Source organism: Lissotriton vulgaris, chromosome 5 (assembly GCF_964263255.1).
Source record: "Lissotriton vulgaris chromosome 5, aLisVul1.2, whole genome shotgun sequence".
Lineage (NCBI taxonomy): Eukaryota > Metazoa > Chordata > Amphibia > Caudata > Salamandridae > Lissotriton > Lissotriton vulgaris.
In genome coordinates this window covers 750,135,180-750,161,382 of record NC_141693.1, presented here as the reverse complement: position 1 = coordinate 750,161,382, position 26,203 = coordinate 750,135,180, and the positions used below count along the sequence as shown (strand labels likewise).

At 43.3% G+C, this 26,203-nt stretch overlaps 1 protein-coding gene across 1 annotated transcript in view; it reads right to left on the bottom strand.

The window, feature by feature from the left end:
• Positions 1 to 4,510: 4,510 nt before the first annotated feature.
• LOC147711497 (basic phospholipase A2-like) overlaps positions 4,511 to 26,203 on the bottom strand; it is a 213,224-nt gene continuing 191,531 nt past the window's right edge. The window contains exon 4 of the mRNA XM_086920193.1: positions 4,511 to 4,746. Coding sequence (XP_086776319.1) covers positions 4,601 to 4,746 — 146 coding nt within the window. The 3' untranslated portion in view covers positions 4,511 to 4,600. The remainder of the gene's footprint in view (positions 4,747 to 26,203) is intronic.

Genomic DNA, 26,203 nt, shown 5'->3' with positions numbered 1-26,203 from the left:
GGAGCAGAAAAATTCATAATGTTCCACAGATATACACCTCGTACCTGCACAGCTGGACAAAAGTGTAATAATATTCACAGTGCTCTTGGTGATCAGGAAAGGAAGGAAATGGAGATAGAGTGTTCAAGTGTGGGAAGAGGGGACATGGAAAGGCAAGAGTGATATAGGTATATCAATACAAATTTCTATGTACATTTCCATGTAAGGTAAAAAAGTTCCCAATATGATACATAACTCAAACGGAACCAAAAATTAATTATAAGCTGTGTCCCTAGAGTTTGTATTTGTAGTGTAGTCGACATTTCGACCCCTAGATTCAGGATGTTTGTGGTCCTTGAGGTAGGGCCTTCTTCAGGACTGTGTGAGCACCTGTGGATGACAAACGGTGTGTGAGGGGAATATTTACAAATATGTGTGTGCTACTAGAGGAGAAGAGAGGTAGGAATACCTACGTATGTAGGGGAGATGGAGGACCAATCCGCCATATTCACTGGGAAAGTAGGGCTTCAATTGAGCTCTTATGGAGAGGGAAAGAGATTCAAAATGAGGGTGTGTGACTAGGAGAGTCATAGTCATACATAGCACCAACGAATGAGCAACTTACTGCTAGGGCGACAGAGTGATCGATCAATATCCACACTGGGACTCAAAACATTCAGAGTCGCATTCGAGGAGGAAAAAACTGCAGTGTGTACTGCTCGCAGTAGGGGAAACGAATACACAGACCTTAGGAGAGAGAGAGGTAGCTGATGGAATGTAAAATATGGCTATTACAAACAGAAAAAAAAGTAATTGAATAATTAAATGGCAAGATCACCCTGTTGGAGTACACTGACAGAGGGTAGATTAATTAGTGTACCTCCAACGTTAAAGGACTAATGCATCGTGCCTGTAGCTGCAATAGGCACTAAAGTACTGACCCTGCGTATGGTCGAGTGTAAATTGACTACCAATGGGCATGGTGCCAGGTCAAGAACAAAGCATTGAGAAAATCAAAAGGGCCATGCCTAGTAGTTCATGTAGGCTGTGGCACGTTAAATTGAGGCCTGGGTGGTCTATAAAAATCCATGGTATAAAAGAAACATGAGATTACACAAGCCTTTGGATGGCAGGATACTCCCATAATGGTACATTGGTCAAACCGGCACACAAACATTTGAGCAACAAGACCTAGCATTGTTGATGAGCGTCCTGTCGGAATGCTATAGAAGTGAGTAACAATCAGGTGTTAAAATCTCAACGGGCTAGTCAGAGAATCGCTTAAGGCAGTGAGTGACAGGGTAATCACACAATAGTGCAAGGGTCACAATTATTCAAAAACGGCAAGCAGACCCACGCTGAGGCCAAAGGAAAACATCATCACACAGCATAGTTAAAAAGTGTGATGCTGGAAATGTCAGGCTAGTACAATAAGTCTCGAATCCAAATATGCGGCTTATTCAGGATTTTAACAACGGTGATGTCGCCAGACGGGCGCTTACCTCGGATGGTGGTTTCACCTCTGAGTGGGGAACCGGATCCGGGTAGATCGCTCCGTTAAAAGGAGTGGAAAACCTCTGTGAGGACGTCAGTGTGCGTAGTCACGTAATTTAATTGAATAATTAAACGGCAAGATCACCCTGTTGGAGTAGACTGACAGAGGGTAGATTAATTAGTGTACCTCCAACGTTAAAGGACTAATGGGCTAATGCATTGTGCCTGTAGCTGAAATAGGCAATAAAGTACTGTCCCTGGAAATGTACAAAGAAATTTGTATTGATGTACCTATGTCACTCTTGCCTTTTGTTCTGACCGACTTTTTGCCCCTTTTTTGAGTGAAGGTGATTGAAGGTGACTTTAGTCTGCTATCATTCTAATAGGAGGATTAGAACCTTGGACAGGGCCTATTTACAAGGCGTTTAATACAATCCCCTACTTTTCTTTTCATTTTAGGGTTTATAAGTCTATGTTAAGGGATAGATTCCTTTGTATTAGTAGTCATCTGTCCTTTTATAAGAGTGCTAGTATATTTCTGATGGAGTTATGCTCATTTCGGGCCTTGTAGGCCTCAAACGGGAGAGACTCCATCTTTCTTTCTGCCCCGGCAGCTTGAGATGCTTCTAGGTCAAATGTAATGTTTTAGTTATGAGGTGTTGTTCACTTGGAGAGAACCGGCTCAGGCTGGCCCTTATCGAAAGACAGTATTTTTCTTCGTGTCGAAGACATAACATCAGGCCGGCCGGCTGAGAACGTGTCCTTGGTACGGGGAGGTACAAGAATTTGGTGGGCGGCAGGTTACTGGCCGTAACTTTCCATGCAGGAACAAGCTTCCATATTAGCGAAAGCATGAGGTAGTGAGTCAGTCAGTTCATAGGCGGTAGCTAGTCGTTAGCATCAATGCAATTAATTATTTCAGGGCAGACAGTCGCCATCTTGAAGTCCGAGAAAGACCGAGAAGCTAATACTCTCCTAGAAAGATTGAAGTCATTTTAGTTGGAGCAGCTGGCGAGCTTTGACATTAAGATCAGAGCATATAGAGTGAAGCAGTTAGTTGAAAGAACGAGTGCCAAAGTGGTAGAAACTGATTTATAAGATCGAAGCTGGAAGGTGAAGACAGCCCGCGATTGAGAGGAGAGAGGAGTAGTGCAGAACAGCGAGAGTGCAGCTGACGAGACAGAGAATAGGAGGAAGGTTCCAGTGACTTGGAGAGAAACGGAATAGACAGAGCATAGCGGTGCAGACGTGTATCCGTGACTGCAGGGGTGATCCTAAGACAAGCCAAGGCACAGACGAGAAGGGAACCCAGATGACTGCCGAGTCCAGACTTCATATTCATAAGGTGACGTCGACCCTTTCTTATTAGTGTGCACACACACATTCTAACCTTTCCTTTTCCTTTTCAGGCTACATGTTATAGTATAGTATTATATTGTTGATATTATTAATGAATAAAGATACCCCAGTTCTTAGTGAACTAATGTGTATGTTTTATTATCTTATGGTAAAGTTAGCCTTTCTTCTAGTCAGATGCTGTTATGTGAACGGATGTAATTCCCGTCCAGGTAAATGGTAACTGAATAATGAGGGGGAGAGGAGCTCTTGAAATAAGGAATAATTCCTACACAATGTAATTTGGCTATCACATAAAATATATGAGATATTCCCGATAGGTATTAGATGTATGAGAGAAACTTCCCAACACAGAGAGAGAGAGAGCTGAAGGTAGTCATAGGAAAGTGATTGTCGTTGTGTAGCGGCGTTAATGAGAGCATTGACTGTAGTCGATGTGTATACCCACAGGATTGTGGCTTGAGTGAGCACCGGGGGGATACGGTGTGTAGTGAGATCGCCTCTAGGGAAAGCGGCATTAATGAGAACATTGACTGTAGTCAATGTGTATACCCACAAGATTGTGGCTTGTGTATGTATGAAATAGTGAGAGCACTGGGAGAACACAGTGTGTATACCCACAGGATTGTGGCTTGAGAGAGCACTGATTGCGGTCAGTGTGTAATGGTAAGTTATTGGAACTGCCCCCTTCGCTATGAGTAGGAGGGTAGAATAGTATGGGTCTGAGTTGTCGCGAGACTATAAGGTATGAGTGTGGTGTAGGGCATGGATGTCCTTAGTAATCAGTGAGTATTCCTAGTAATCCCTATAGATTTAGTAGTGTTTCTGATGATATGAGCTTGTATATTGCTAATTCCCCATCCTTAGTTAGGAACACAGATACCTGTTGTAAATAGGTCCTAAGGAGGGAGGTGGTTACATTTCGGCTGGGTTAGTGGTGTCTTGGTGAGCTGATTCTATCTGGTCCGAAAATCCGGTCGTTACACCTTTCCATGTCCCCTCTTCCCACACTTGAACACTCTATCTCCATTTCCTTCCTTTCCTGATCACCACGAGCACTGTGAATATTATTACACTTTTGTCCAGCTGTGCAGATACTAGGTGTATATCTGTGGAACACTATGAATTTTTCTGTTCCAGATAATGCTTGTATAATACAAAATTTGAATAGTGGATATTAACCACACGTCAACCTATGTTGTCTATCTTTCTTTGTGCTACTATGATTTTTGTTTAGATTAGTTGTTCCACTGCCAATGACCAATTTTTTTGATACTGTATTTCACTGACGCCGGTCAGGTAGTATATATGGGTCGAACCCCTTTATATACAACTTATCTCAGTATCCAGACTGCACACTGACTTAACCATGCATCTGCGTGGTTAAGGCAAGCATGGTTACGCTTGTGGGAAATGGCAAGCTTGGCTCAGCCCGCGTATAAAGACCATTTCCCGTGAGAGTGAGAGGCTCATTTGAGTATTTCAGACTTGTTTGAGGAAGTCTGGAATCCTCTCTGAGAGGTGTAGGCTGATAGAAAACTGGGTTACAAGAGGTGTGGTATAGGCAAACTTTGATGTATTTCTCAAGGCTTTGATCCACCCTCTACTGCTTTGCATCTCACATCATACAGGAGGAAACATGCATACTTCTGACAAAGATTTACAGATTAAAAAGTCTGGTGGAGCTCTATGCTTGAAGTCTTTTTATTTAGGTCATACGGATTACTGCTGATGATCCTTTTTCATTACAATTTTCATTAAAAATAAGAATTCAGCATGCAGGACTGCTCCCCTTGCAAGTAAAATCTAGCTTCAGTGTGTATTTCCAGTTATAGGTGCCCATGTTTTTCTTGAAGCAAAGCGCTGCTGCCTTGTCACATTCGCATACTAGTCGTCCACAATCATTTGGGGAGCCTCCTGCAGCAAAGCAAAACAACATGAAGTTATTCCAGAATCTTGCAGCGAAAGTTCAAGTCATTGCAAACATCAGCAAATAGGGCACTTTGCGACTCCAAAGGAGACAGTTATACTCTAAGTCTAAACATACTCATAAAAGCAAGTGAAAAAGTGCGTTTTAGAATATGTTTGCTGCTCTCTCGCTGGGGGCATATTAGTGCAGTTGACGTAGACAACTACACACAAAGTATGGATAGTAGTTACGCTGGCTCTAGATAGAGATACACCTTGAGAAGCAAAGTAGGTTCACTTCAAGTTTGTCGGCTTAAAAAAATTGATTTCTTATAATAGTCTGAGCTCCTGGAAAAAGTGTATCAGTAAAACAGGCTAGAATTATCTACAGAATGGAAACACAGAAAGAGAAAGTGTTTCAATTTGCAAACAGCTGTCGTATTTTGTACACTAATGTTTTGCTAATCGAATTGAATAAGAAATCGCAATGGGCCACAGAATGACATGCATAACTAATATTCTTTAGGCAATACGCCATTTACCAACCCCTTTGACTCACTGGAATCACAAGGACAGTGGGTTGCAAGAGACAACATCCATGTGATTACATTCCAAAACAGATCACTTTTTTTTAAAGCAGGCCATGCTGCTTAAAGGAACCGGGCAGTTTTTTAAAAAAGGTTTTCCATTCCGGAAAACTTCAGTGTGAGCAGGCAGTAGTCCCCTGGACTACTCCCTACTCACACTGAGGCTACCACCTCGATCCACAAAGGGCAAATGGTCAAAAAAGGACCCCTTCCCCTTTGCGAATCAGTTACCACCTCAAATATGCAATGTGCCGTAGTTTGAGACTGAGTTTGCAAACCTTTGATTCATACTATAGCAGCTCACAGTTTGGAAGGAACGTCAATTTCATGCCCGTTACAAATCGCAAATCGATATAGGTCGCTAAACCCATTTTGCGATTCGGAAAAACTTTTCCATATTGCAAAATAGGGTGACTACATAATAAAAGGGGCTTTTATAGATGCAAGCGCTGGGATTTTGCAGCACACAGGGTTTGCAACCACAGAATTTCATAGTAGAGGGGGCTCTTCATATTTAAGAGCTCTTTAAGCTAACATGTTATGGTGAGAAATTGATGCAGCACATGGAAGGTGCACAGTTGGCTTTATGTATTTCAGACCCATTTGGAAGAAATGGTATTGAGATTCAGCTTGGTTGTGCTCACATTTTACTTGAGTCTTATTATGTCTTGATATCAGATTACTGATTACTGTGCTCAGTATTTTCATTTTGACTAGAGTTTGTCTGTGTTAATGATGCATGTGTTTTCAAACAGGGAGAATCCTAGTGTCAGTCAGAGTAGCAGAGAATATGTAATGTCATTAAGGAATGATGGGATGATGTAACTGAAAGGTGTGCATGTTACACTGCTGTAGGTCAGTCAGAAGGAGGGGAGCACTGAAAATTGGAGGGAGCTGTTCCATCAAGTCTCAGGAGGAGTTTTCCATCATGTAGTCCTGAGGTAATTTTGATTTTAGAAACTCCCAGGGACCCCTCTCATGAGAGGGATCCTAGAGTCCTAGATTGTTTACTCAATTTGGCAGTACCTCTGCTTATGCTCACGTGTGGCCTTGCGATGAAAGCTGGACCCTGTAATCACATTAATATAGGTGAACCCACAGGATCATATATTTGACAGCATGAACAAAGGTTAACACCTGATGAAGGTAAATAAGGCAGTAAGTAGGGCACAGTGAATGAGTACATGTGATGCGAAGTGTCTGTTTGCTCACTTAGAAAGCCAGAGCTCCCTACAACATAGTATACTGACACAAAGGGTCCAATGGAGTCTCAATAATACCGCCATAAAAGGAAGATAATGGGCCTAATTTAGAGTTTGGCAGACAAGTTACTCTATTACACACATGAGAGATACCCAGTCTACCTCATAACAAGTGCCACAGGATATAATGCACTTATAAAAAAGTGAGAAGGATATCCGTCACATTTGTGACACAGTAACAGTCCATCGGAGAGGTTTGGGCTGAGTTCAGTGTAGTGTTCTAACTGGAAAGAGAGAGGTATCCTTAGACAAACAGAAACAGAAGAATATGATTTCATAATAGCATTTATAGGAGGTCAGATGGACACTTCCCTTAAACAGATCTCTTAACAGGGGATGAATCTCATTAGATTAATCTCTTAGGTAAATTTAAACCTAGGATGTGTTTAGTTGGACATTGTGCTATGTTTTAATATTAGATGAACCCTTTTAGAGTGTTACCCTTGTGGTCTAAAAATGAAAGGCTTTACATAACCTGAGAAATACATTATGTGAGAAAGGTAGGAATGGTTGTGACCCTCCTAGAACAACACATTAATAACCCTGCCAAGGGAGCACAGTTCCAGTGCCCGCTCCCAAAACTGTATGTTCGACCTGGTAATCCCAAATTGGCAAAGACTTTGCCACCATATAAATACCTAATATATGGTACCAGGGGTACCTAGGGCATAGGTGATAAAGGGGTCCCCAGGGCTGCAGCATGGTTTGGGCCACCCTGGCTAACCCACACAAACTAGTGACAGCAGGCCTGCCATTGCAGACTGTAGGAGCACTGCAAACTGCTCCAACTCGACAGTGCCCTCACCATGTGTAACACAGTCAAATGCACTACCTATACTATATGTCAGACACCCCTAAGGTAGGCCTGCTCAGACCAGGAGGCAGCGTGTAGTATATTAAAGGAGAATACATATAAGTACAATCCTATATGTCCCTATAGTGGCGTTCCTCATTGAAAACTACTATAAGTGTTAGCAGTCCATAAGATAACATAGACTGTCAACCGGGCACTTTTGAGAGTGGCAGCTACATTATGGTACCACTAAAATATGTCATTTGTGGTATAAAAAACGTGCCTTTTCACCCTTCATTGTTTTCTGGCTGAGCATCTTGCACTTTCCCATGCCTGCTGCCGCCAACCGAAGATTCTGACCCCCACCAGGCAGTGCGATAACTCCTAGGAGTGAAGAACAAAGGTTTGGGCAGGAAGGAGATCACACCTCTCTCCTCCCTAGCAGCCTAGTGAATTGTCACATAAAGGCTGTAAGCTTCAGAGGCTTGCTTCGCCTCTGATATGCATTCAGGCTGTCCCCCTGATGAGGACACAGACCTCCCAATTCCCCAGGTACGCTTGCACCCAGGCAAGGTGGGAAATTAGGTATGCAAAATTTGTACACCTCCAGGAAGGATGGCCAAACCTCTAGGGTGGGCAGCCTGATCTGTACACCTACAATAGAACCCTGCCATCTTTAGGAGGGCAGGAATAATGGTTTCAGGTTAGACAAGGTGATCTACATCCCCGGATGTGGTCACCTAAGGGGCAGATTACCTGCAGGAATTAGATTCCCATTGGCTACTAGTCCCACACCCCTAACTCCCCTAAATCTATCTAAGGTTTCAGGTACCCCCCATGACACAGAACCTAAGATCTGAATAACTTGCATCAAGGAAGAACCAAGAGGAGACCCATGTCGCCGACAACAGGACTTTGCCTACAGCACCAAAGCAAAAGAGGGATATTCTGTCCCAGTGACAGCAGATTTGGAACCACGTGAATGACGCTTGTCCTTGGTTAAAACCTTGAACTCTCAAAGAGAGGGAAGCCTGTGGAAGCCAGAAGCACTCTCAGTCTGACCTGGAGTAGTGGCACTAGTCCCCTGAAAACTGTAGGTAAAAACAATTGCTGGATCCAAAGAATTGCCAGCCATCGGGCTGTTCATGGGATCATCTGAAAGCATTGTGGGAGTTGTATTACTTGCTCTAAAGTTTCAAACTGATGTGTCACTCCCCCAGCCCCAGTAAAGTTCTAGCGATTTTTTGCTGTGATTACCACTGTCAAGGCTTGTTGGTCACCAATCCAGTAATCAACTCCACACTCGACACTGCATCTACAGGGAACACTGTGCAATCATCATCCGATGTCAGCAGCTGTGTATCTGTTGTGTTTTTGCGTTCTGTTTCTTGCAGCACAGTGTAAGCGGTAAAATCAGCACCAGCACGGCTCCCGTTCAGCACCAGGGACAGCCAGGACAACTCTGCACCCGGACTCGACGGGCTAGGTAAAATAGATCTGACTTTGGTCGCCTGGTCCTGGGGCCCGCATGACCGTAACCCTGTAAGGGTTCCATGTAAATTGACCTGCAAGTGACCAATTGTCACTAGTGGTTTTTTCACTTGACAGCAATGTTACATTGTCTATGTATTTTATTGCGCTGATTTAATATTGCTTATACAATCTATAACTTTGGTTATGTGTATTTTATTCCATTTGTTTTGGTGCCTAACTTAAGATAAAAATACACTCTATTTTTATAAATAAGTGCTGGATCTCTCTAGAGTCGTGTGAAATACTTGTCATCCATGTTGGTACTCTGAAATGCTTCACTTGTGTTCCTCTAGTAAAGACTGACTGCTCTTGCCACTGTACCAGGACTGACCTAAGGATTTATTAGTGTGAATCCAAAGATCATCCTTGAGGCATTGTGATAATATTACATGATAAGGGCACCCAGCCATACCACATAATATTCCACTATCCTACATTCACGTTTCTAGAGATCATGCTGCAATGTTGATGAAGCCAGGGTATTGCTATTTGTAATCAGGATCTCGTTTTGTTCTGATAACCAAGTTGTATTGAGAAATTACCTTTGAATGATTTTGAAGCTTTGAATTTAAACATTTTGGCTAGACTTAGAAATTGTTCATGTAATTTGAGTCTTTGATCCTGTGTAGGAACATGGAATTCTCACATCAGGTAAGGATTACACATGCTCTGAATATGCGTAGGGTATAATGAGTACTTAGCAAGTAATATGCATGTGTCAACAAAGGGAATCGCAGAATATTAACACCTGTTAATTACTTTCTAGAGGCACAAGAAAATAGAAAAACAAGCTTATTTTCATTACGAGTGCATAGTTGCAAAGCTTGAGGTAGTTGCTTTACCAAAAGCGAGAAGTGTTGATCAACATAAATAAAGACACTTATTTCTTGTTATGCTTACAACCCGGGTGAAAAGCGCTCCTTGTAGACTTGTAGCCTGTAAATATTTAGACCATGATCTAATCTGAAATGTTGTTATAACTATTTTTAAATAGACACTGCCTTTACCCATGTCTCTGCTATTCAGAAAAGTTACATCACACACACCTACATTTATGCACAGTTTCATAGGTTGAAATGTGACTGCCGCAAACCCACTGATTACTGAGGAAATTACTCCTGTGTAAACCCCGCTGTCTCCCCCACGTGTTATATGCGCTTTGCAAAAACCTTCAAATAAATACATAAATAAATAGTGGCATACAGGATCCCAGTGCTGGAGTAACTGTGCCCTCTTCAGTTAACCCAGTATAGAATAGTTGTCCCTATGGGCTCTAATAGTAATAGATGAACAGCTTTAATCTGTCACTAATTTCAAAGAAGTTGAAAGGTGACATTCATTGGAGACGATTCATAATAAAACAGCTGACTAATATCTTGGTTTTTTTCTGTATTCACAGGCAATGATTTGAAAGAAGAAAATATCAAATATATTCATTATGGATTCCAATATTTTTTTATTGTTATCAATTCCCAAAACCTAGGGGCACATTTACTAAAATGTCATGCAACGCATGGCAGCAAGCACCAATGCTGCACTGCGTTGTGTGAGAGGGAGACAGACAAAATGCTCCCTATTTACAAAGATATAGAGCATTTCTGCTTTCTCCTTGCGCTAGCGCTGGTGCCCTGTGTGAAGCGTAGTGGCAGCTGACGCATCTGCACCATAGTGAAAGGGTACCCTTGTTACAGGCATGATTGTTTTGTGCAGGAAGGAACATTTTCCTGCACAAAAACAATACTTAAAGGCATATCCTCTTTCTGTTTGTGCTGCAGCATTCAGCACACGTGGAAAGAGTAAAGAACGAGGAGAAATAAATATATTTCTTCTTGTTACTCCTCACTTGGGAACTCATAGCATTTTGAAGTATTTTTTTGTGAGGGTCTTTTTTTGCATAGGAGGAATTCCTTCCTCCTGATCTGAGATTTCGTCTCACGTTGGGGTTCATTATCCTCCCCTGACTGATCTAGCCTCCACCTGCTCTTTCCCTCAGGAACTACATACTGTATTTGTTACACCACACATTTTGAAGTATTCCCAGGTTTACAACTCTTTGTATATCTGGGAATGTGACATAATTCATGGGTGGATGCATGGGAATGTCCATGCTCCACCCATTGAGCGCCTTCCAAATGTGAAATGTAATGTAATACAGCGCAAGCATCTAACTTGCATTTTTAAAACCCAAGCAAGGCCATGCAAACCAGGCCTTTTGTGACTTTGTAAATATTACTAAAGCCTTTGCGTTGTCCTTCCTTTGCTTTGTGTGACACAAGGACAACCCAAAGGCCAATACTGCCTGTCTTTACCATTTGGTCATTTTGGGTTGGAGGAGTGTCTCTTTGCCTCATGCATAATGAGTTAAAGGCATAACAAAGTTGAGGCACTAATAATATATATATTAATTACCCAGTGGCAGGCGCCACTGGTTAGTCACAGTCAGGATTGTGTTTCCATAGGAAATGCCTTTTGTGTGTTGCTAATAACTTTGGCGCTATTTGACGAATCTCCATTAAACCTTCTAAACAACGTGCTACTTTTGAATAGTAACCCACAAAGGTGGCTAGGCCCAATGGGAGGGAGGGTAGGCCGGGCCTGAACTAGGAAAACCAAAAAATGTGCCTATGCCTCCAATTCGCAATAATGCAAACACTGAATGTGTGACGATAAACCAAAAGTTTATTAGTTTATCTCGACAAAACTTTTTGTCATTGAGTCAATACGTAAGTTGCAAAATTTACATCTTAAAGAGCAGACAAAGAGAAAACCATCAACTTCATTTCCAGCCGTATGGAAATCAGTCAAACAATGTGTATGTATTTACAGTGAAACAATTTGAAGCAAACACATTGCACTAAATCATACATTCATGGACATTAATAAATCAAAAGAAACTTTTCAAAAAACAGATAGACACATCACAGTTAGAGAATCATAAATGCAAGAACAAATACGAGCAGGGGTGAATGTTTCAAACCAAACACCTCCTAGCTCATGAACTGAATTTGTTTGTGTAAATGATCACAATACGCCCATTTTGGATATATGACTACAAGAAGCCATTGGTGTGGAAGCAAATGCCTGAAGTCAAATGCCAAATGCCTGAAGTCAAATGCCGACGCGTTTCCAATCCTGCCAGTTATTTACAGGATTTTCATCATGGACTAGACTCCCGCCCTGATGAGTTCACATGCCTCTTGTTTATAAAGGTCAGAGAGAGATCAGCGCAGCAGATGAGGAGAAAGCAGCCTCCTGGTTACTGGAAGTATAGAGGGATTGCACTCGAGAAACTCGTGGATGCCTAGACCCTCATCACGGATTACAGCTAATTGTAGACGGTAGATCTGGGGAGAAAGCACACCTGCCTAGCATCAACCGTGCTCTCTAGATTCTTGGGCTGATTATAATGCATTATTGAATTTGAGCTTCAACTCGGGCGCCTGCTTTTTTTTATCTGTAAGTGCTTCCTGCTGAGGTTTAATTGCTGGTACACGCGCCTCGTTGCCTAATTGTAACTATTCTCTGACCCTGCTTCGAGGGTCAGAGCATACTTTCAAGTAGGGAACGAGGCGCCTCAGGAAGCACTTACAGGGTTACAGCAGGTGCCCAAGTTGAAGTTAATTTCTTTCTAACCATTTTGTAAATGGTTACAAAGAAATTAGCTTCAACTTGGGCACCTGCTGTAACCCTGTAAGTGCTTCCTGAGCAAAATTCGTCCCGCTCGCGGATTCGCGGATTTTGCCGCGATTTCGCGCGATTCGCGGATCACGAAATCACGGAAAATCCACAAATTCCGCAAGCGGAACGAATTTTCCGCCCATACTTATTTTTGAGCAATCTTTGAATATCGTGGGATTCAGACCTTGGGCTGAGATGCGATTGACTGCCATCACATGATCAAGGAAATGGTGGGATCTATGTTAAGACTTGGACTCAGTCCTTGGTCCTAACAACACAATAAAAAGATATAGTGGGAAAGGATAACCTGATCCCCTAAACCTCATTGTGGGGTCTCAGAGGGACCCTGCCTGGGGTCAGAAAATAGTTTTTTTTTTTATAATGGTGCAAACTCATGGCAAATTGCTACAAATCCATGGCAACATTAAAAAAATGGTGTGGTTCTTGCGCCTTTCCTGCACCTTTCCAAACAATACCCCAAGGGTAGGACATGTCCCAGGGGGTGATTGGGATAATAGTTTTGGGGAGGGCAGTGTGTGGCCCAACTCCCAAAGACTCTATGACGCCGAGGGGAACCCCATCCACAGGGCCGATATGTTATTATAGGGGGTGGGATGCACAGTCGCATCTCTGTGCCTAAAATGGATTGGGGACCCTTCTTCGGAGACTGCCATTTTAATAAAGGGGAGGGAGCATGCAGCCCCTTTCCTTGAGCCTAATGTGGCACCAGGAACCTCAATCCTTGGGGCCGGCTCAGTGACTCAGCGTCTCAGGGAGCCCATCGCAGGAACAGTGCGGGCAGGGAAACATATGTTTGCTCCCGACTGGCAGGAGAATTTTAAATCTCCCGTCAAATTGGAGCAAACATGGAAGGCTGTTCCCACCCTGCGGGAGATTTAAAAATACTACAGCTGGCTGGGAGCAGACCTTTTTTGAGCTGACTATAACTTGTTCCCCCGCAATGTTCTGCTGATGATGTTACATATTACATCATTCATGACATGGTCACTGACATCACTGATCACATCACAGATGACATCTCAAATGACATCACTGATGACATCATCAAGTGACTTTGTGTTTCTGTAAAGTTTAAATATGTTTTATATACAAATATATACCAAGGTGTAATGAAGAATGAGTGGGTGTATAAGTGTCTGAATAGATGATTTAGTAGGTGTGTGACTGATTGTTTAAGTGAGTGATTAAACGTGTCTTACTGAATGCATGGGTTAGTGATTAAACTGTTTGAATGTATATATCAGTCTGTAAGTTGGTGTGTAAGCAGCTGCATGGGTTGGTGAGTAGCTACATGAGTGACTATATTATTGATTGGTTGTCTGAGTATCTGTATGGGTGCCAGAATGTTTGTGTAGGTGGGTGGGTGGGGGGGTGACTCTGTGCATAGATGTGTGAGTGGGTGATTTACTGGGTGCATGGGTTCAAGCGTGCATCTGTGAAGGGATGTATGGGTGGGTGAGTGTGTGTATGGGTGTGTTGGTGAGTGAATGGATGGCTCAGTGTTACATGTGTGAGTAACTACATATGTGAAAGGCAGTTTATGTGAGTGTTGGAGTATATAAATGACTATATGTGAGAGTGAGTGATTGTAAGAGTGGCTGTATGGATGAGTGTGTGCTTGTATCTGTGATTGTATAAGAGAGCAAGTATGTGTGAGTATCTATACGATTAAGTGAGGTAGTGTGTGTTTAACTTTATAGGTGTATGAGTGCATATGATAGTGCTGTATTGATGAGTGACTGCATGTATAAGTGACTGTATGGGTAAAGGAGTGGATGTGTGTGTTGACCTAAGAATCAGTGAGTGGGTATGTAGTATCTGGTATTAGTGTGTCTATGTTTCGAAAATGGTAGTCTGTATTTTAGAGTGTGTGTATCAAAGGTTATATTAGGGTGTGGATGATGTCATCAGTGATTTAATCAGTAATGTCATTTGAGATGCCATCAGTGATGTCATCAGTGATGTCACTGACCATGTCATGAATGATGTAATATGTGATGTCATCAGCAGTGCATTGTGGGGGCGCAAGTTATAGTTAGCTCAACTAACTATAATGGCCGAATTTCTCTGGTTTTGTACAAGTGAAATGTCCAACTAACTGTAACGCCACTGAAACCTGTGTTTTTTTCAGTGAATTTCTAAGGTTTTTTTAACACTTATTTCTAACTATAACGTCCTAAAAACCTATTGTTGTTTCAGTAAATTTCAAAGGTTTTTTAAATGCTAATTTCTAACTATAACGTCCTTGAAACCTATGGTTTTTTCAGTGAATTTCAAAGGTATCTTAAATGCTAATTTCTAACTATAACATCCCAGAACCCTATGGTTTTTTCAGTGAATTTCACAGGTTTTTTTTAAATGCTGATTTCTAACTATAACATCCCAGAAAACCTATGTTTTTTTTCTAGTGAATATCTAAGCTTTTTAAATGCTAATTTCTAGCTATGCATACATAGGTAGGACATGTGCAGAAAGAGGAAGAAAGGCACATACAGAAGCAAGAGAAATGTAGAAAGAGGCAATAGAAGTCCACAAAGAAGAAGAGAGGTGAAGAAAAAAGCAAGAGATGTACAGAAAGAACCAACAGGGGTACAGACAGAGGCCTTGTTGCAAAGTCATGCTGTGCCCCGGGCACCCCCCAACATTTTGCTGACTGGTACTGGTGGTAACTGACTCAGACTGACCCTGGGCTCTGTGTAACCAGGCCCGGAGCCAGTGCTATGCTATGCTGAAAGTACAACAAAGAAGGGCTTAGACTCACCTACAGTAAAGCAGAGTCTGAGAATCAAATAAACAAAAAAAGTGCTAGTACTGAGTCTTATTACAAAATAACAATTGTATCCAAAGCCAAAAAATATTGAATTATCAGCCGATAACTGGAATTAATCCATCATTATTTATTTTAATTTTGGTAGAAAATTATTTTTAGGAAACACAACAAACAATTTACGAACCTTGTATTATATATACATGTGTGACAGAAAGAGATTTACAAGAAACCAGACACCATTTTTAGACATTAGACAAAAAATGCACACATTTCAATCAAGACACAACCATTCTTCATACACATTCACACTCCTTCAACTCCATAAAACGAAAAAACATATGACACAAGACAACAACTAAAGAAATAGAGGGTGGGTCACTAGCAACAATGCAGAACCAATCACAATGTTAGAAACACAAGTATTGTAACAAAATACTAAATATCAAACAATTACACCAAAGGTTGCAATTATTTAGACCCAAGGGCAAACATAAGATACACAAATGATAAGGTCGACGCGTTTCGAATCGGACCCTTTGTCCGATTCTCATCAGGACCAGATCGTCAAATCTGAAAAAAGGAAACACATTTCCTTTAGTATTTAGTGGACACGCTGAAAAGCTATTGGAACGCCTTTTGGCCCGGGGATACCCGAAAAAACTTGTTAAAAATGCAATGCGCAGGGCCTGGTGGATGCCACGTGAATTTCTTTTGGACAAACAGGTAAAACCGCCTTTGGAAAGAATAGTCTGTGTGACTACTTTCTGCCCACAGGCGAATCAACTCAGGAAGAAAATTAACCAGAATTGGCATCTAGTGAAGAATCTAGAAGAGAGCCTATCTCAACCACCTCTGATAGCCTTCAAAAAAGAAAGTAGCATTGGCAATGCTTTGGTCCGAGCTTCGTTACCCACAAAGGAACCAGCCACTCTACGCAATCTACTGGGAATGGCACCAGTCCGGGGCCACCACAAGTGTGGAACATGTGTCTGCTGCGATAAGACCATTGAAGGTGACTTATTTTCCTACAATGGCACACACTGGAAACATACAACATTTACCAATTGCAAGACTAGAAATGTTGTCTATGGTATCCTTTGCCCCTGCCAGAAACTATATGTGGGCAAAACCACTCAGGAAATTCGTCAGCGTGTCAGCCAACACAAATCTAGGATAAGACGATCTGTGGCCAATGCTCCGCTAGTGGATCACTGGAGCAAAGAGGGTCACACTGAACACGATCTTAAATGGACTGTTTTGTGCAAATTGGAAGTGGATTGTAGGGGAGGCGATTTGGAAGCTAAACTTTGTCAGCGTGAGGCAACCCTCATCCTGAAATTTAACACGGTTGATAACGGTTTAAATGAACTATCTGAAATTTCTAGAGCTCTTTAAACCCCATAAGCATCAGAAACTACAACTCCCACAATCATAGTAGGGATCACGTGACTTGCATTGACCTATGAGCCGCCACGTTATTACCATCCATACGCAGTAGCCGGTTACCGCCTCTGACTAATGGCGCCATCGGCTTCGTGAGCGACCCATGCAACACGCCTAGCGAGACTGACTACAGGTAATCATCCACCCTTGTTGTAAGTTCTGTTCCCTTTTGAGGTGCCGGCCCTGGGATACGCTCATTAAACAAACTCCTTTCTGCTTCCAGCCCGCGGTGAACGCGATCGCCCCCGCCTCGCTTCGGCTTAAACTCCTGCCGCCGATTGTTGCCGCTCTTGGACCTTTAAGCGGCCCGCACTTACATCGTGGCGTGGCTCACTGAAGGTAAGCCCATTCTTGAACAAATAGGAATCAACACGCTTTCCATGCTTTGACCTCATTTTAAAACACACCCTTTCCTTCCCTCCAGCCCGCGGTATATATTCCCGCTTTTGATCCGGTTGTGAAATTCTAACCTGGACCGCATGCAACCCCTCCTTTGTGACAGGTAAGACGCTGTCACATTTGCCTGTATAAGTTCCCAAGATACCTTTTGCCACACGTCACGCTGATCGATTCGCTACATATGCATTTTCCTCTTAGAGATTCCAACAAATATGATGCACATCAGTTAAAACTTGAATGAGCTCCACAAGTCTTCCTGGACCCACGCCTGCATTGACATCGTATGCAGGTACTTTATATACAATATAATCCTCCCCGCCCTTTGACTCATCTGACTGTAGGGATTATTTGTGTCCTCATGTTGTTTAATTCTGTGTCTACAGACTTCCTCTACTGTCTGCATTGCAATTATCCTCACACTCAGGTAGGAGTGTTTGCAGGCTTATTTGTCGCTTTTCTCCTTCTTAGTCTCACTAAATACTAAAGGAAATGTGTTTCCTTTTTTCAGATTTGACGATCTGGTCCTGATGAGAATCGGACAAAGGGTCCGATTCGAAACGCGTCGACCTTATCATTTGTGTATCTTATGTTTGCCCTTGGGTCTAAATAATTGCAACCTTTGGTGTAATTGTTTGATATTTAGTATTTTGTTACAATACTTGTGTTTCTAACATTGTGATTGGTTCTGCATTGTTGCTAGTGACCCACCCTCTATTTCTTTAGTTGTTGTCTTGTGTCATATGTTTTTTCGTTTTATGGAGTTGAAGGAGTGTGAATGTGTATGAAGAATGGTTGTGTCTTGATTGAAATGTGTGCATTTTTTGTCTAATGTCTAAAAATGGTGTCTGGTTTCTTGTAAATCTCTTTCTGTCACACATGTATATATAATACAAGGTTCGTAAATTGTTTGTTGTGTTTCCTAAAAATAATTTTCTACCAAAATTAAAATAAATAATGATGGATTAATTCCAGTTATCGGCTGATAATTCAATATTTTTTGGCTTTGGATACAATTGTTATTTTGTAATAAGACTCAGTACTAGCACTTTTTTTGTTTATTTGATGCTATGCTGAAAGACACTTAGAATACAGTGAAAACAGTATAGGTTGGGGTACTCCTGTGATCGGCATGACCTCCCCTGTAAGGCCCTAGTACATAAGAAAGAAGAAGAGTGCAGAAAGAGGCAAGAGTGTGCACAAAGAAGGAAGTGCGGTGTAGAAAGAGGCAAGAGAGGTGCAGAAGCAGGCAAGAGAAGCAAAGACAGAGGCAAGAGAATTGCTGAAAGAAGCAACAGAGGTGTAGAAAGAAGCAAGAGAAGTGCAGAATGAGAAAAGCGAGGTGCAGAATGAGAAAAGCGAGGTGCAGAAGGAGGCAAGAGAGGTGCAGAAAGAGGGAAGACGAGCGCAGAAAGAGACAACAGGGGTTCAGATAGAAGCAAGACAGGTACAGAAAGATGCATGGGAAGTCAGAGTAAAGCAACAGGGGTATAGGAAGAGGTAAGAGAAGTGCAGAAAGAAGCAACAGAGGTGCAGAAGGAGGCAAGAGAACTGAAAAAATAGGCAAGAGAGTTGCAGAAACAGGCAGACGAGGTACAGAAAGAGGGAACAGGGGTGCAGACAGAGGCAAGAGAGGTGCAGAAAATGGTAAGTGGTGTGCAGAAAGAGGCACAAGGGGTGCAAAATGTGCAAGAGAGGTGTGGAAAGAAGCAAGAGCATTGCAAAAGAACCAGCAGAGGTACAAAAAGAGGCAAGTGAGGTGTAGAATGAGGCAAGAGAACTGCAGAAAGAGACAAGAGAAATGCAGAAACAGGCAAAAGGGGTGAAGAAAGAGGGAACAGGTGGGCAGACTAAGGCAAGAGAAGTGCAGAAAGAGGTAAGAGGGGTGAAGAAAGAGGCAAGAGAGGAGCAAAAAGAGGCAAGAGAGTTGCACACAGAGGCACGAGGAGTGCAGAAATCTGCAAGAGAGGTACAGAAAGAAGCAAGAGCAGTGCAGAAAGAACCAACAGAGGTGCAGAAAGAGGCAAGAGGGCTACAGAACGGGCCAAGTAAAGTGCAGAACGAGGAGCAGAAAGAACCAACAGAGGTGCAAATAGAGGCACGAGGGGTGCAGAAAGGGGGAGGAGAGATGCACAAAGAGCAAGAGCGGTACTGAAAAAGGAAGTAGGGAGCAGAAAAAAGGAAGCGAACTACTGAAAGAAGCAACAGAGGTGCTGAAAGAGGCATGAAGGGTGCAGCAAGAGACAAGAGAAGTACAGCAAGAAGCAACAGAGGTATAGAAAGAGGCAAGAGGGGTTCAGAAAGAGGGACGAGAGGTATAGAAAGAGGCAAGAGAGTTGTACAAAGAGGGAAGAGTGGTACAGAAACAGGCAAAAGGGGTGCAAGAAGAAGCAAGTGAGGAGCAGAAAGAGGCAGGAAAGGTGCAGAAAGAGGCAAGGGAGGTGCAGAAACAGCAAGAGAAGTGTTGAAAGAGACAAGAGAGGTGCAGAAGGAGGCAAGAGAACTGCAGAAAGAGGCAAGAGAGTTGCAGAAAGAGGCACATGATTTGCAGAAGGAGGCAAGAGAACTGCAAAGAGTTACAGAAACAGGAAAAAGTGGTGCAGAAGGAGGGAACAGGTGGGGTGTCTGAGGCAAGAGAGGTGCAGAAAGAGGGAAGAGGGGTGCAAAAAGAGGCAAGAGCGGTGCATAAAGAAGCAACAGAGATGCAGAAAGAAACAGTAGAAGTGAAGAAAGAGGCAAGAGAAGTGCAGGAACAGGCAGGAGAGGTGCAGAAAGAGGGTACAGAGGCGCAGAAAGAGGCAAGATGGATACAGGAAGAAGCTAGTGAGGTGCAGAAAAAGGTAACCGAGGTACAGAAAGAGGCAAGAGGTGCAGAAAGAGGGAACAGATGGAGAGACTGAGGCAAGAGGGGTGCAAAAAGAGGTACGAGGGGTGCAGAAAGAAGCAACAGAGGTGCAGAAAAAGGCACGAAGGGAGCAGGAGTTAAGAGAACTGCAGAAAGAAGCAACAGAGGTACAGAAAGAAGCAAGAGTGCCACAGAAATAGGTAAGAGAGGTGTAGAAAGAAGCAAGAGAGTTGCACAAAGAGAGAAGAGGGGTGCAGAAAGAGGCAAGAGTGTGCACAAAGAAGCAAGTGCGGTGTAGAAAGAGGCAAGAGAGGTGCAGAAGCAGGCACGAGAAGTACAGAAAGAGGCAAGAGAATTGCTGAAAGAAGCAACGGAGGTGTAGAAAGAAGCAAGAGAAGTGCAGAATGAAAAAAGCGAGGTGCAGAAGGAGGCAAGAGAGGTGCAGAAAGAGGGAAGACGAGTGCAGAAAGAGACAACAGGGGTTAAGATAGAAGCAAGACAGGTACAGAAAGATGCATAGGAAGTCAGAGTAAAGCACCAGGGGTATAGGAAGAGGTAAGAGAAGTGCAGAAAGAAGCAACAGAGGTGCAGAAGGAGGCAAGAGAACTGAAAAAAAGGCAAGAGAGTTGCAGAAACAGGCAGACGAGGTACAGAAAGAGGGAACAGGGGTGCAGACAGAGGCAAGAGAGGTGCAGAAAATGGTAAGTGGTGTGCAGAAAGAGGCATGAGGGGTGTAAAATGTAAAAGAGAGGTGCAGAAAGAAGCAAGAGCATTGCAAAAGAACTAGCAGAGGTGCAAAAAGAGGCAAGTGAGGTGTAGAATGAGGCAAGAGATCTGCAGAAAGAGACAAGAGAGTTGCATAAACAGGCAAAAGGGGTGTAGAAAGAGGGAACAGGTGGGCAGACTAAGGCAAGAGAAGTGCAGAAAGAGGTAAGAGGGGTGAAGAAAGAGGCAAGAAAGGAGCAAAAAGAGGCAAGAGAGTTGCACACAGAGGCACGAGGAGTGCAGAAATCTGCAAGAGAGGTACAGAAAGAAGCAAGAGCAGTGCAGAAAGAACCAACAGAGGTGCAGAAAGAGGCAAGAGGGCTACAGAACGGGCCAAGTGAAGTGCAGAACGAGGAGCAGAAAGAACCAACAGAGGTGCAAATAGAGGCAAGAGGGGTGCAGAAAGGGGGAAGAGAGATGCACAAAGAGGCAAGAGCGGTACTGAAAAACGAAGTAGGGAGCAGAAAAAAGGAAGGGAACTACAGAAAGAAGCAACAGAGGTGCTGAAAGAGGCATGAAGGGTGCAGCAAGAGACAAGAGAAGTACAGCAAGAAGCAACAGAGGTACAGAAAGAGGCAAGAGTGGTTCAGAAAGAGGGAAGAGAGGTACAGAAAGAGGCAAGAGAGTTGTACAAAGAGGGAAGAGGGGTACAGAAACAGGCAAAAGGGGTGCAAGAAGAAGCAAGTGAGGAGCAGAAAGAGGCAAGAACGGTGCAGAAAGAGGCAAGGGAGGTGCAGAAACAGCAAGAGAAGTGTTGAAAGTGACAAGAGAGGTGCAGAAGGAGGCAAAAGAACTGCAGAAAGAGGCAAGAGAGCTGCAGAAAGAGGCACGTGATTTGCAGAAGGAGGCAAGAGAACTGCAATGAGTTACAGAAACAGGCAAAAGTGGTGCAGAAGGAGGGAACAGGTGGGGTGTCTGAGGCAAGAGAGGTGCAGAAAGAGGGAAGAGGGGTGCAAAAAGAGGCAAGAGCGGTGCAGAAAGAAGCAACAGAGATGCAGAAAGAAACAGTAGAAGTGAAGAAAGAGGCAAGAGAAGTGCAGGAACAGGCAAGAGAGGTGCAGAAACAGGGAAGAGGGGTGCAAAAAGAGGCAAGAGCGGTGCAGAAAGAAGCAACAGAGATGCAGAAAGAAGCAGGAGAAGCGAAGAAAGAGGCAAGAGAAGTGCAGGAACAGGCAGGCGAGGTGCAGAAAGAGGGTACAGAGGCGCAGAAAGAGGCAAGATGGATACAGGAAGAAGCTAGTGAGGTGCAGAAAAAGGTAACAGAGGTACAGAAAGAGGCAAGAGGTGCAGAAAGAGGGAACAGATGGACAGACTGAGGCAAGAGGGGTGCAGAAAGAGGTAAGGGGTACAGAAAGAGGCAAGAGGGGTGCAGAAAGAAGCAAAAGAGGTGCAGAGAGAAGCAATAGAATTGCAGAAAGAAGGAGAGGTGCAGAAAGAGGCAAGAGGGGTACAGAAACAGGCAAGAAAGTGCAGAAAGAAGCAACAGAGGCGCAGAAAGAGGCAAGAGAAGTGAAGAAAGATGCAAGAGAGGGGCGGACACAGGCAAGAGAGGTGCAGAAGTGCAGAAATAGGGAAGAGAGGTAAAAGAAAATGAAAGTGGAATTGCTGAGAGGTGGACACAGGCCACACCCCTTTTCTCTACCACTCTGCAAACGCTCCTCCTGGCATGCTCTTGGTTGGGGGATAAAGTCCCCTTGCCCCTGAGGGTCCCTGGGGGTCAACTTGCCCTCCTGTTACCTCTAGTAAGCCCCATACAGCTGGATTGATGAGAGGGGTCAAAGGCCACGCCCCCTTTTTACACAGTTCCTATTACATTGCTGCTGGGAGGATGAAGTCAACTTTAGTCCAGAGGTCCTCAGGACACAAGAGAACCTCATTGCCCACCAAGAGGCGCGTTTGCAGAGTGGTATAAAAAGGGGCATGGCCTCGGACCACCTCTCAGCAATCCCACTGTGTGGGGCTTACTGGAGGTAACTGGTGGGGTAGTTGCCCCCTAAGTACCCAGGGAACATTTGGCACCGGGGACACCATCCCCCAGGGCTTGGCCAGTCCTTTTTATTTTATTTTTGTAAGAGAGACGGCCTAGTAGCCCCTCCCAGGCCATTTTTGACCCCAGGGACCCCAAGCCCCGGGGCAAGCCTCACGGGGACTGCAGGTGGAGCCCCAATGCCCTCGCTGTCCCAGCCAGCTCCTTGCCTCCTGCAGGAGCTGGCATTACTTTTGGACAAGGGGAGCTGCTAACATGCAGCTCCCATTGTCCAAAAGGAATACTGCTTTGCTTCGTGGAAGCGAGAGCAGGTTTCCTGCTCTCGCTCCAACGAAGCAAAGCAGAAGTTTGCAATAACAGGGCAGCAGCAGTCCTCCCACCCTGTCATTGCAAACTGCAATGACCCAGGGGTGGGCATCCCGGGACATTGCCGGAGCCAGCTCTGGGGGGTCGCGGTGTCACAGACCATAGAGGGCTCTGGGAGGGAGCCGCACGGTCCCCTCCCAATGTGAAATTATCCCCAGGGAAGTGGTGGTCCCCGGGGCTGGGGGAACACAACGGACCACCATATTTAAATAAAGTGTGCTTGGGGAGGTGGAGGTCTTTGGGGCCATGTGGGGCGGCTCGAGCCCCCCCACACAGAGTATTTATTTGTAGCCCCAGAGAGTTGACAGTCCCAATGGTTGTGGGAGGCCCGCGTGGCCCACCCACATTCAAGAAACGGAGCGCGAGAGCCTGAGCTTCATTTTTTAAAATATTTTTTGATGGGATTAGTGGAGGGTCCGCTAATCCCACTGCATTTTTTTTTAATGTTTGTTTGGGCCCTGGGTTTCCCTGTGGGAACCCCTGAGCAGGCCTAGGGGGTCAGGGTGTTTCTAACGTGCCCCCTTTTCTTTATTTTTAACTTTTTTCCCTTTTTCTTATGACTCTGTTTTGCAGAGTCACAAGATGGCTGCCAACACTTCCTGGTTTGGAGTGTTGACAGCCAATCAAATTGAAGCTCATGCTCGGGAGGGTTTGCGAGTCCTCCTTGGCCCTCAGATAGCGATATTTTTATTTCTTGAATTTAAAAAAAAGGTTGCTTTCTGAACCAAGAGCTACATTTTTGCCAAATTTGGTGTAATTCTGTTCAGCAGTTGGGGCTGTAGCCGTGTCTAAAGTACCTCTGGAAATTAACATGGGGAAACCACGTTTTGGGGCCCCCTTTTTTTCTCGGCCCCCTCTTGACGAATCACCCCAAAATTTTCAAGACAGGAGTTGACCTGAGTGAACCATTAGTTTTGACAATTTCACGAAGATTCGTCAAACGGCGCCAAAGATATTGGCAAAAGAAACGCTTTTTGAATAGAAACAAGTTCCAAACTATATATATATATATATATATATATATATATATATATATATATATATATATATATATATATATATATATATATTACCTACTGGCGGTCGCCAGTAGGTATATATAGTTAGGATTTTTTCTCTATGGGATTTTTGAAAATTCTATGTCTAATAACTTTGGCGTTTGTGGACGGAATTGGCTGAAATTTTCAGGAAAATGGAACATTTTGTTTCTGAGCAGCCCCTGATAATATGGGGGGGTTTCATCAAGGGGGGGGCCGAGAAAAAAGGGGGGTCCCAAAACGCGTTTTTCCCATGTTAATTTCCATAGGGCGGTTGGCCTCACTTTTAGCTCGAACGGCTGAATGGATTTGCACGAAACTTGGCAAAATTGTAGGGACTGTTAGCCCGATGTGCCTTTGCTAGGTCTCAATATATGTGCTCCAGTGGATTTTGAGTAATTTAGGTTCAAAAAAAGATATATATCTGGGCGGAGCCTAACCACACATCTGATCTGATTGGCTGTCAGCACTTCATCCAAGAAGTGTTGGCAGCCATCTTGGGACCAATATACATGATAGCACCTCATTAAAAAGCATTGTAGTTAATAGAGGGTTTTAGGACTTTAGTTACATTATAAATCATTTGTTGATGGTACCATACTCGTTTTAGGAATTGTGGTGGGTTCTAAGGTGATTTTACCATGTGAAAAAACCTTCTGCTGTGATATCATGAATATTGTTTGAAAAAAAACTAATATCTCATGATTTTCCCACAGTGGTTTGGAAGGGGATCTATAAGCTAAACTGAAAGCATATTTTCTGTAAATTCACATTATCTTTCTCAGTCATGTGAAAATGAAGTCTGACATTCTCAGTAAAACATGTACATCCAACAAGGTCAGAGACTGTCAGTTGATTCCTTTGTGTTCTACTGCAGCCTCCTAGAGTGTTCTAAAGAACAACTAGAGCGCTAACAGTCCTACTTATTACAAAGGTATGGCACACCTGAAGCCATCTTGATTGGAATAAAGTGGTAACTCCTAAAACATTTAATTTAAAAAGAAACAACATGAGGGGGTATATTTTGCCATAGAAAGTATGATTAGTGCTGCAGAATGAAAAATTAGGGCACATTTTGAGTGACTTCTCAAATCCTTTTCTATTTCATTAAAACATTCTGACATTCAGTCTCCCAAAATGGCCACCAGAGACAAAAGAGCCCAAATGTAGCCCAAATATCACCCAGATGTAGCCCAAGTATAGCCCAATGACAGAATGTCCCAGAGTGTTCTAAAGAACAACTAGAGCGCTAACAGTCCTACTTATTACAAAGGTATGGCACACCTGAAGCCATCTTGATTGGAATAAAGTGGTAACTCTTAAAACATTTAATTTTAAAAGAAACAACATGAGGGGGTATATTTTGCCATAGAAAGTATGATTAGTGCTGCAGAATGAAAAATTAGGGCACATTTTGAGTGACTTCTCAAATCCTTTTCTATTTCATTAAAACATTCTGACATGCAGTCTCCCAAAATGGCCACCAGAGACAAAAGAGCCCAAATGTAGCCCAAATATCACCCAGATGTAGCCCAAGTATAGCCCAATGACAGAATGTCCCAGAGTGTTCTAAAGAACAACTAGAGCGCTAACAGTCCTACTTATTACAAAGGTATAGCACACCTGGAACCATCGTGATGGGAATAAAGTGGTAACTCTTAAAACATTTAATTTAAAAAGGAACAAAATGAGGGGGTATATTATGCAATAGAAGGTATTATTAGTGCTGCAGAAAGAAAAATTAGGGCACATTTTGAGTGACTTTTCAAATCCTCTTCTATTTCATTAAGAAATTCTGACATGCAGCCTCCCAAAATGGCCACCAGAGACAAAAGAGCCCAAATGTAGCCCAAATATCACCCAGATGTAGCCCAAGTATAGCCCAATGAATGAATGTCCCAGAGTATTCTAAAGAACAACTAGAGCGCTAACAGTCCTACTTATTACAAAGGTATGGCACACCTGAAGCCATCTTGATTGGAA